The sequence below is a fragment of the Daphnia pulicaria genome, chromosome 1 (assembly GCF_021234035.1).
Source record: "Daphnia pulicaria isolate SC F1-1A chromosome 1, SC_F0-13Bv2, whole genome shotgun sequence".
NCBI lineage: Eukaryota > Metazoa > Arthropoda > Branchiopoda > Diplostraca > Daphniidae > Daphnia > Daphnia pulicaria.
In genome coordinates this window covers 16,519,737-16,530,703 of record NC_060913.1, presented here as the reverse complement: position 1 = coordinate 16,530,703, position 10,967 = coordinate 16,519,737, and the positions used below count along the sequence as shown (strand labels likewise).

General features: G+C 42.2%; 1 protein-coding gene and 1 long non-coding RNA gene across 2 annotated transcripts; both read right to left on the bottom strand.

Annotated features, from left to right (window-relative positions):
• Positions 1–1,997: 1,997 nt before the first annotated feature.
• Positions 1,998–8,222, bottom strand: LOC124344095. Its single transcript, XM_046797574.1, has 2 exons — positions 2,216–8,222; positions 1,998–2,125 (listed from the first exon to the last, which is right to left on the bottom strand). The coding sequence occupies exons 1-2, from the start codon at positions 8,220–8,222 to the stop codon at positions 1,998–2,000; spliced, it is 6,135 nt and encodes a 2,044-aa protein (XP_046653530.1).
• A 1,902-nt stretch (positions 8,223–10,124) lies between these two features.
• On the bottom strand, positions 10,125–10,686 carry LOC124326318. The gene is made up of 3 exons (XR_006915541.1): positions 10,618–10,686; positions 10,248–10,325; positions 10,125–10,176 (listed from the first exon to the last, which is right to left on the bottom strand). It is a non-coding gene; the product is annotated as an uncharacterized LOC124326318 (long non-coding RNA).
• Between the last annotated feature and the right edge of the window lie 281 nt (positions 10,687–10,967).

Genomic DNA, 10,967 nt, shown 5'->3' with positions numbered 1-10,967 from the left:
GAGTGCATTTTTATAGTTGTGCTGTGAGTGGGTTTGAACCAACATTCCTTGAATTAACAAACCAATACTATAACCACTACACCATCTGCTGTGGTATTTTGCAAATCTTGACGATACCAGCTGGATAGTGCATACTTCTTCATTGTCAGTGTCATCGCCCAGCAAGAACAAAAACAATTTATTTGCTGCAGTTTAAGAATTCATTGTTTTGGGAACTATTTGCTTGCCCGAGTGGGGGTTTGAACCACCCACCTTTGAATTACCAATTCAACGCTATAACCATTACAGCAACGGTATTTACAATAAATATCTGACGTTAAAGGTGCATAACGCCTACTTACACATTGTCATAGATATCACACAGCGTGAGCAAAGACATTTTTTTTACATCGGAGTTTGAATTTATCTATAATAAGACTATTTGCTTCATAAGCATCTGCTTCATCATTCACCAGGGAACGATGCATAAATTTGAAATATGGAAAATTTTATTGGTTTACGTATTTTATATTATAAAGCTTTAGATCTAGAAATTACGTTAATAGTAAATCATTCATGTAAAGATTTATTCTTTTCCAGCTTGCCATTCATTTGCATGCTGTTTTTTTAGTGCTATTTTATAGTTATACTGAGAGTGGATTTGAACCAACATCCTTTGAATTACTAATCCATTGATATAACCACTACCCCATCGGCGGTGTGTTCTTCCAATTCTTGACGATATCCGCTGGATAGTGCATACTTCTTCATTTTCAGTGTCATCGCCCAGCAAGAACAAAAATAATTTATTTACTTCATTTTAAGAATTCATCGTTTCGGGTACTATTTGCTTGCCTGAGCTGGGGTTTGAACCAAACACTTTTGACCTACTAATGCAATGCTATAACCACTACATCAACAACGGTGTTTACAAATAATATCCGATGTGACCAGTTGGATAGCGCATACTTACACATTATCATAGTTATCACCCAGCGTGAGCAAAGAAATTTTATTTACATCGGATTTTGAAGTTTTCAATAATAAGACTATTTGCTTCATTAGCATCTGCTTCATCATACACCACGGAACATTGCATAAATTTGAAATATTGAAAATATTATTGGTTTTTGTGTTATTTTCGATTTTTGATAAGCTTCAGATTAAGAAATTACGTAAATAGTAAATCATTCATGTAAACGCACAAATAATAAAGTAGTAATTAACATTATATGACTAATTTCTACTGCTCTATCCTAAGTGATAAAATGAAAACCACTGGTCTGGACTTGAACCGTAGACCGCTTTCTTTATAGTCCGGCACTTTATCCACTACACCATGTGACTACGTTGTGTTTGCTGAAAAATTTGAGTCCTTTTCTGTGTTAAAGGAGAGTGTGAGTAGTATTGACATTCTATTCATCCGTCCATGACTTTTTAGTAGTATAAGGATTCCTATTCATCCGTCAACGACTTTAGGTATGTTAAGTAAAAGTCAATCTTTCCAGAAAAAAAACGTCATGTTGTTCAATCAGTGACATAGCTAATTCAAGTGGATGAAATTTGTTTAGGATAAAATGGAAAAAAATAAATTAAAATGATCAAATTTAAATCTGAAATAAAATTGATGAATTTTGGCCATGCAACAGTTATTGCTTATTTCTGTCTTAGGCTTCAAGTCTTGAAAAATTTTGTTTTGAGTGTTCATTATTGCTCGTACGAATAAAAAATTCTTGTAGAAATAGTTATGAAAATAAAAGTTTTATAAAATCTTGAGAAAGACCATTGTTTATTATTTATAAGGTTTGTTAATTCACGGTTGAGCGCACATGGGAACTGCCCCCATGGCCATGCCCGTGCTCCTTTTTTTGGCCCATAGGCCGAGGCGGAATTTAGTTCCTCTTGGGAAGGAAAGGAATGGAAGGGAATGTATTAATGTATTCACCAAAAAATCAATATTTCTTAATTAGATTTGAGAATGTTTGACTATATGTTTAAATTGCAGTTGTCTAAAATGGTTACAATAAAACTTCTTTAAAGACAACATTTAAAGTAAACACCTTTTTCTTTTCTTCTTCGGTGGCTGTCGGATGATTTTTGAGAAGCTTGCCTTGCTTCCCAGACTCAGCAATCTCGACTCGGACTCCTTTTTGGGAGGGAACACAAAAAATATTAGAATTATTGAATATTTCATGAAACTATTAATTTTAAAAATGTATAAGAAATCAAAATAAACCGTCTTTCGATGTAGCTCTGGAGAAGGCCACATACAGCTGGCCATGACTGAAGACGGGTTCTGGAAGTAATATTCCGACCCGATCAAACGTTTGGCCCTGTGACTTTGTGATGGTCATCGCAAACGCCAACAAAACGGGAAACTGGAGCCTCTTGAGGATGACTGGAAGATCCGAATCAGTTGGGGACATCATCATCCGCGGGATGTAGACGATGTGCCCCTTGTTTTTTCCAGCAGCAATTTCTGCAACGATCAGATTTTCTCTAAGCGCCCTGATGATGAGCCGGGTCCCATTGCAAAGTCCCTGACGCGAATCGATATTCTTCAGAAGAATGATGACGGCTCCCACTTTCATTTTCAGCAAATGGGTGGGAATTCCGGAGACGTCAAAGGAGTTGAGAACTTCGGTTGGGTAATTTGAAATTTCTTCAGGGTCGTCAGAGTCGATGGTATCGATGCTTCTGTACTCATGAAGCGTACCGGGCATGTCTTTGATGATCTGATTGTTGATTCGTAAGCAATCGCCGTTTTTCGGACAAAGAATAGCGCGACTGCATATTTTTTGAGATACGACGGGATCTAACAGTTGAGCAGGATCACCAAAGACGTGCTCGACTAAACTCCGGTTATAATTGAAAAATTCTTTAGGAATTTCAATCATATCGGGGATGTTCAATTTTGGATGCGTCGGTAGAGTTCCGTTTCCAAGCTGAATGAGCCAATCGGCGTAGTCTTGACTGCCGGCCACGGTACGCATATTTTGAGTCAGACGAAGTTGTCGAAACTGAGGCCAAGTGTCATTGTTTCGGATAGTGACTTCCAGCACTGTCACCCTGTTTCCGTGTCGGACGACCGGTAAACACTGACGAAAATCGCCACCAAGAAGGAGCACTTTACCACCGTGAGGAAGATTGTTCTTGTGCAACTTTTGGAACAGGAAATTGAAAGCACTAAGGGCGTGATTTGTCTTCATGGTGGCTTCGTCAGAAATGATGAGAACTGCACTTCTGATCAAATGGGCGAGGAAGCTACCATCTTCGATTTTTGATCTGGTCGCTTCAGTAATTGGAGGGTAAATCTTGAATTGGGAATGATACGTTGTGCCGTCAATCAACAACGTAGAAGCGATGCCGGTAGACGCAACGGCGATCACTGTTTTCCCTTGTCCCTGCAGTACGGTGATGAGAGTGTTGTACAGGAACGTCTTCCCCGTTCCTCCAGGGCCATCCAAGAAATACTGATGCGGAATTGCATTTTCAGTATCGTTGACGGCAGCCATGACTTGATCGAAGGCAGCCCGTTGACCTTCGTTCAACTGACTAACCATCAATTCACCCAATCTTCTCTTCTCTCTCATAGTAATTTCAGCATTTTCTTCGAGTTGAGCCGCGATAAGACGATGAATAAGCTGAAAATCAGGAACAGGCAATGAGAGATTTTCCATCGTTTGATTATTGAGAAGTAGCTTGTCTTGAATAAATTTCAAAGTCAAGTTTTTTGCTATTTCGGCGTCGTGACCATTACGAATAAAATCTTCCATTAGCTGAGGTAAAGATCGCTCAAAGAGATAAAGAGCATCCGTAGGATTGCAAAACAGACAAATGTCAACAAAAAGCTGTCGCAATCGTTCTGGCATTTCAAAGGCGGCCGCATCGTCCAGCGTCCTCTCCCAAACGCTGTCATCTTCCAACAAATTTAAGGCAGCGGCGGCTGCTTTAAACGTCGGTAAAATTACACCGTTGACTGTTCGAAGATTTTCAAAACTGGTAGGTCCTTTGACGTTAATGAGGAGCAAGCGCAGGCAGAATCGCTCAATTTGACGGACGCTCACCGTGTACAATCGGCCAATGATTTTGAGATTTTGAACTCGTCGCTTCCAGAAATTACGGCCACCAACCTTGACGAAAGCAAAATGGTTGACAATCTCTCGGTAAAAATACTGCCTCGCTTCTTCATTATCTCGGTTCAAGATGAAAAAAGCAGTTAAAGTCGTTTCTTTCAAAGCGGCGTTGGTGACTGCTTGTTCCTCGTTGCCCGGGTGGAAAAAGACGGACTGTTCCAATGGAAGATGTACGGCAAGTCGGAAGATGACATGGGAACGATTGCTGAGGGGAAACTTATTGATTCTCCAGGCGGCTTCTGGTGCGCTGACGTAACGCGTGTCCAAAAAAGTAGTGATTTCGTCCCACACGAATGTCGGCTCATCTTCACCTTCAACTTGCTGATGCGTTCCCTTTTTTGTCTCAATGTTTCCGCTGTCATGGCCTTTGTACACGTACTTAAAGATGTATTTGACACTGGTGAGTGAAGCGCAGGATTCGAGGTTTATATGACAGTCATATTTCAGCAGCAACCAAGGGTTATAAGGCACAACCCATCTGTTGTCTACTTCATAGACGACATTCCCTCTTTTCAACGGATGTTTAACTCCAGTGTCTCTTCTTCTATAAGTCGGATAGCCGTTGTCGTTGATGATGGTTCCTGCGATGAAATCTTTCGGAAACTTTTTGGTGCACCCTTCAACATCCATGCAAGGAGACTTTTTGTTGATGGCTCCACACGGGCCGTGGATCATGTGAGCCATAACAGCGGCGTAGAGTCTTGGATGGAGGGACTTGTCGGGAATTTCCGCACAAATGGTCTTGTCCATATCTTCTGGTGATAAAGGGGCATCTCTCTTATCGATCCAGATCAGCATGTGGCAATGAGGAAGACCGCGTTTTTGAAATTCGATGACTTCGATATGAGCTGTGGCGAAACCCAAAACTTGCTTTTTCTCGATGTCGTCGACCAACTCTTTTTTCTTCAAGTGGAAGACTCGTGCGACCATATCGGGACGATCAGAAGCTGTCTGATAGTTCGCAATATTTGCCGTAATTTCTCTCCACTTGGGATTGCAAGTAAACGTCAAAAAAAAAGTTGGTTTTCCAAATTTGGCAACAATTGCCATCGCGTCTTGATAATTTTGCTTCATGGCTCGAGGACTGCCAATGAAGGACGAAGGGAGAATGTAGATAGTGCCAACTTCCACATTTTCTCTTTCCGCTCGATTGTTGATGTAATCCATCAGACCGCAGTAGCGCTCAACATGCAGCTCTGTCTGGTGTTTTCTGAGCCAATCTATGCGATTCCCCTCGGTCTTGACGTAAGAATCGACAAAATATTGCTGAGTGAGGGCACCCCCGGACAAAACGATATTGAAATCACCGCGGATTGACATGATTGAACTGTAGAACTCGGCTTGCGTCACTCTTGAGCGTGGGCCTCTGTTCCTGTTTGGTTGTTGATCATCGTTCTCGTCTGCTTCGGCTGGTTCCGGTTCTACATTTCGCTCATTTTCAATCTCAGCATTGCCATCTGCTGCGGCGACTTCTTCACGAATTAACACTCTGGGGTTGGGCCACAGGGGATCAATCTGCTCCTCTTCATCCTCATCAACAATCATTGCCATTGCTGCTGCTTCATCTCTTTCCCTCCGACTGGTGGTGTTATAATTCATGTGAGCATGCCAACCATCTTCACCGTTGGGGAATAGCAGAGGATAACACATCGGATCACACATGGGCTTCTGTGTGTTAATCTGGATGAAACGTCGGCCTCTGACGGGAATATAGAGATGGCCACGAATATCTCTGTTGGATGGCGGAGCTCCATCAGAGCTTTTGAATACTACTGCTATCTCGTGGGCCGTCGGGCAGTTGTAGCGCCGCTGGTCGACATTTCTTCTATCACAAGTGATTATCATGCCGACAGTGTAGTGAGGAAGATTTGCGGCCTGGCGTTGAACGTATTCTTCTTCAAGAACTTGGCGCATCATCTTGTAAACCAAGGCGTACGGATTCTTCTCTCGAAGCATAGCGTCCAATTCTTCCATCAATATTCTACAACAACCCGACATTGCCTGGATATTTGCCCTATAATCAGTGGCCTGCGCCGAGTCCAAAAAATACAGATCTGCATATCTGGGATTTGGTGTTGGACCAAGCGGAGTGATTTGATGGTAAATCTGGCCATGAATTCGATAGCAGTAGGGGCCTCGGTTTGGTGGTGGAGATTGGTTTGCTCCAAGCGAAGCAAAAGCGTGAGCACTGTTGTAGTTTCGAATTTGCTTCATGAATTGCTTGGACTTTGGATGCTGATTTTGCAAGAGACTGGCCAAGGGTTGCGGACATGGCTTTGGTGGTGGAATAATTACTTTTCCCTTTCCGCAGCATCGCTGGAACTTTTGATCTTTTGGCATCTCTTTTTCAAAGTGTTTGGCGTCACACTCAGCACAAATCTTGGTCAAATCTCCAATGTCAAGCAAATGAACCCGATCCTCTACAACAATGTCTTTGCAAGCTATCCGATGCGTTCGCCGATTTCCAGCACGGTTGCGATCAAGGTGCATCTCACGAAGAAAAGCTTCGTGGTCTGCGGTTTCAACGGGAACAATTTCGGCGTGTTGAAGCGCATTTCTTGCTCGCAGTTCTTCCTCTTCTCGCTCTCGTTCAAATTGATGTTCTCGCTGTAGCTCTGTTCGCAACCTATCCTCTTCACGCCTATCAGCTGTTTCTTCCTCATTCTCAGTTGCTCGGTAACCAGCCATCCATTCCATATTTGCTTCGCGACCTGCTGCGGCTTCCTGCTCAGTTTCTTCGAGACGATGAATCTGATGAAGAAAGTTATCAGCGATAGCGCGATCCAATCTTTCCTCGGGAGTTTCTTTAGAACGGGTAGCTTCATGTCGAACTTTGTCTGCCAACTGTCTATTAGCTGCACCTAATTCAGTTTCTTTGGTTCGTAAATTTTTTTGGCGTAGTGCCTGCGCTCGTTGTCTAGCCCACTTCTCTGCTTCAGATTCCTCTTTCCGCAAAGAATTTTGACGCAAGGTCTGCTCACGAAGTCTTGAAGAATTCTCTGCTTCAGATTCCTCTTTCCGCAAAGAATTTTGACGCAAGGTCTGCTCACGAAGTCTTGAAGAATTCTCTGCTTCAGATTCCTCGTTCCGCAGAGATTTTTGCCTCTGTGCCTGATCTTGAAGTCTAGCTGATCTCTCTGCCTCCGATTCCTCTTTCCGCAGAGAATTTTGCCGCAAAGCCTGTTCACAAAGTCTAGAACTTTTCTCTGCTTCAGACTCCTCGTTCCGCAGAGATTTTTGCCTCACTGCCTGATCTTGAAGTCTTGCTGATCTCTCTGCTTCCGATTCATCTCTCCGCAGATATTTCTTCCGTAACGCCTGGGCTTGCAACCTAGCTCGTTGTTCTTCGGGAGTTTCGCTGTCGTCAGCAGCTCTCTTTCTTGCCTGATGTTGTTGTCTTGCCGGACGCTCTGCCACAGCATCATTAGCAAGAACAACTCTTGGGCGATCACATGCAGGTCTCTGATTCATCGCTCGTAGAATAATTGCTGCTTCTTGTTGACGAAGAGCAGCTTGCCGCTCTGCCTCGGCTTGCAATCGAGCTCGAATTTGTTCATCTTGACGAAGATCTGCTTGCCGCTCCGCCTCGGCTAACAGTCGCGCACGATTTTCTTCTTCTTGACGAAGAACTGCTTGCCGCTCCACCTCGGCTAACAGTCGCGCACGATTTTCTTCTTCTTGACGAAAAACTGCTTGCCGCTCCGCCTCGGCTAACAGTCGAGCACGATTTTCTTCTTCCGCTTGTTCCTGTCGAAGGAGTTGCTGACGGATTCGCTGATCATGCAGTCTAGCTTCATGTTCAACCTGAGTCTCGTTAGCACGGGCGACTCTCTTCCGCTCAGCATCTAACCTCTGCCTCAACGCTCTCTCGTCAGGTGCCTCTGCCTGACGCCCTTCCCTAGCCTTTTTCGCATTCAAATTTTTGGCAACCTGAACTTCTTCGGGATTGAGCCGACGTCGCTTCTCTTCACGAGCGATCTTGGCCTTTTCCCTATTAGCCGCCAATCGCACTTCCTTAGCCTCCGGGTCTTCGTTACTTCTTTTTTCCCTAGCCTTCCTATTCTTCTCATCTTTTTCCTCTCGAGTTAATTCGCGACGCGGTGGCATTTTCAAATCAGCAAAATAACCCCTAATTTATCAAAAAAAATTCGCTTCTATCAGTGGAGGGCTTTTTTGGAGGGCTTTTGGAGGGCTTTACACCGCAAAAATTTCAAAAAGCTTAAAATTAAACACAAATTCGAACGTAAGCCGTCGACACAACCGGTGCTCAATATCCCAGTGGTACAGCCCGGTTAAGGTTCACATCTGATAAACAAATACGCATCGCAGGTTAGCTCCTCTCCGGTTGTCGACTGTTCGTTTTACAATGACTGACCCCCAAAAATGTCAACAATTATGCAATTATTTTCATTTGCGCTCAACTTGATGCTGACTTGATCGGGATTTTTATCGCAATTGTGACTGTTAAAAGCCAAAATGCTAACCTCTATACCAAGACCAGCACAAATTGGCTGAAAACCGTCGGACACCACAACTAATAAGTCTTTAGCAGGCTAATAAAAACATGCTACGGACTTTAAATTGTTGGAATTCGGAAAGTACTTTACTTGAGCAATGAGTGTCCTGATGCCGTAGGAAGTTAGAAGTAAGCTGGAAGACATCTCGGAGCGGAAGTGAATGGCGACTTGAAGATCTGGTCACAAATTCGATGCATTACAGGCTATTTAATGCAAAATAAAAGCTTGTATCAGTAAAAAATGCAAACATCTCATCCAAGTTCAGTAACTGACGCGCACATTTTTTATTGGTAAAGTTTATTTTATGAAACCAGACTTGAACCATCAACCTGTGCGTTTGAAATCGAACACACTAACCACAACGCCACGTTCCGATACAAAAATGTAGTAAATCGACGACAAAATCACCGTTACCTGGCGATTTTTGGTTTCTTTTTTTTTTCGAAGGAAGTACATGCTAAATAATTGCCAACTTAATCAAAGTTCAACAGAATAACGAAATTCTTCACAAATACCCAAAACGAATTTGAATGGAAGTAGATTCGAACATTTCACCACTCGATTAGAAACCGAAGGTGATAACCACTACACCATGTTTGGGTACAAATTGGTCGGCGATTCGACGACAAAAAAATAGTAGCCTAGAGCTACTGAATTGAACTCTGTCTCTTTTGTTGAGCATTGGACACAGTCAAAAACATAGCAAACCACTAACATAAATTTCAATTATCGACCAACATTCCTTCTAAATTAAAACACACCGCCCGAGAGTTGAACACAGAGCCTCTGTTGATCGAGATTACCGTGCTAGAACGTTAACCATTACACCAACTCAGAATAATTTTTGGCAAAAAAGTTTTAAAGTTATCAACTACCAATTTTATAGCAGGTAATAAAACGTGCTATAAACATGTTCTAATGGAAAAAAGGTACAATCAAAACAATTTACCTGACAATTAAAGTCCTGATGCCGGTCGTTGGCTGGAAGCGAGAAACGGAGTAACTTCGACGGAACACTACAGGCTGGTGAATGAAAATATTTGTGAAAGCTAATTGTTTTCATTAAAATAAATGGAATCGACAAAAAGTGTACCTGACAATTGAATTCCTGATGCCAGTCGTAGGTCGAAAGTGAGGAAGGCACTCAATTCGATTGTAAACTACAGGCTGAAAAACAAATTGCAAAATACATACACGTATAAGAATTCGAGTGTTCAAAATTAATACAAAACATAATTCACATGGTCGTAATTGCTAACACGCGCAACAATTTTTCAACATCTCCAATTTATGTGCTGTCATCGAGAACCGAACCATTAACCGTAGTGTTTGAAATCCAACACGCTAACCACTACACCAAGAGCGGATGTAAATTGGAAGAAAATCGTCGAAGACAATCACTTATGAATTCGTAGCAAAGATTCATGCCATGGGCTTGTTCGAATGGATAAAAGTGAACTGAAAAATCTTACCTGACTATGACAATCCTGATGCCAGTCATGGGCTCGAAGAAGGAAATGCAGTCCTTTCGATAACACTACAGGCTAATGAATGCAAAAATATATTTTAGTCCTAATGTTTTTAATTGCAATGAAATAAACTGCAATGTTTGTACCTGACAATTAAATTCCTGATGCCAGTCATGGGCCGCAAGTGAGGAAGGCAGGCACTCACCTCGATTGTACACTACAGGCTGAAAATTAAAAAGCAAAATCCATACACGTATAAGAACTCGAGTGTTCAAAAACAATTCAAATGGTCGTGATTGGTAGCACATACAACAATTTTCACCATCGTTAAATTATGTGCTGTCATCGAGAACCGAACCATTAACCCCAGTGTTTGAAATCCAACACGCTAACCACTATACAAAGAGCGGATGAATATTGGAAGAAAATCGTCGAAGACAATCACTTATGAGTTCGTGGCAAAGATTCATACCATGGGCTTGATCGAATGGATAAAAGTGAACTGAAAAATCTTACCTGACTATGATAATCCTGATGCCAGTCATGGGCTCGAAGAAGGGAATGCAGTCCTTTCGATAATACACTGCAGGCTAATGAATGTTAAAATATAATTTAATCCTACTGTTTTTAATTGGAATGAAATAAACTGCCATGTTTGTACCTGACAATTAAATTCCTGATGCCAGTCATGGGCCGCAAGTGAGGAAGGCAGGCACTCACTTCGATTGTACACTACAGGCTGAAAATTAAAATGCAAATTACATACACGTATAAGAACTCGAGTGTTCAAAAACAATTCAAAGGGTCGTGTTTGGTAACTACAACAATTTTCACCATCGTTAATTAAGGTACTGTTATCGAGAACC

What these genes read in the sequence shown, in the direction of transcription:
- LOC124344095 (XM_046797574.1), bottom strand. Translation starts at nt 8,222, where the DNA reads ATGCCACCGCGTCGCGAATTAACTCGAGAGGAAAAAGATGAGAAGAAT. An exon ending in CAGAGCTACATCGAAAGACG is followed by an intron (nt 2,126 to 2,215) that starts GTTTATTTTGAT and finishes CCTCCCAAAAAG; the next exon opens with GAGTCCGAGTCGAGATTGCT.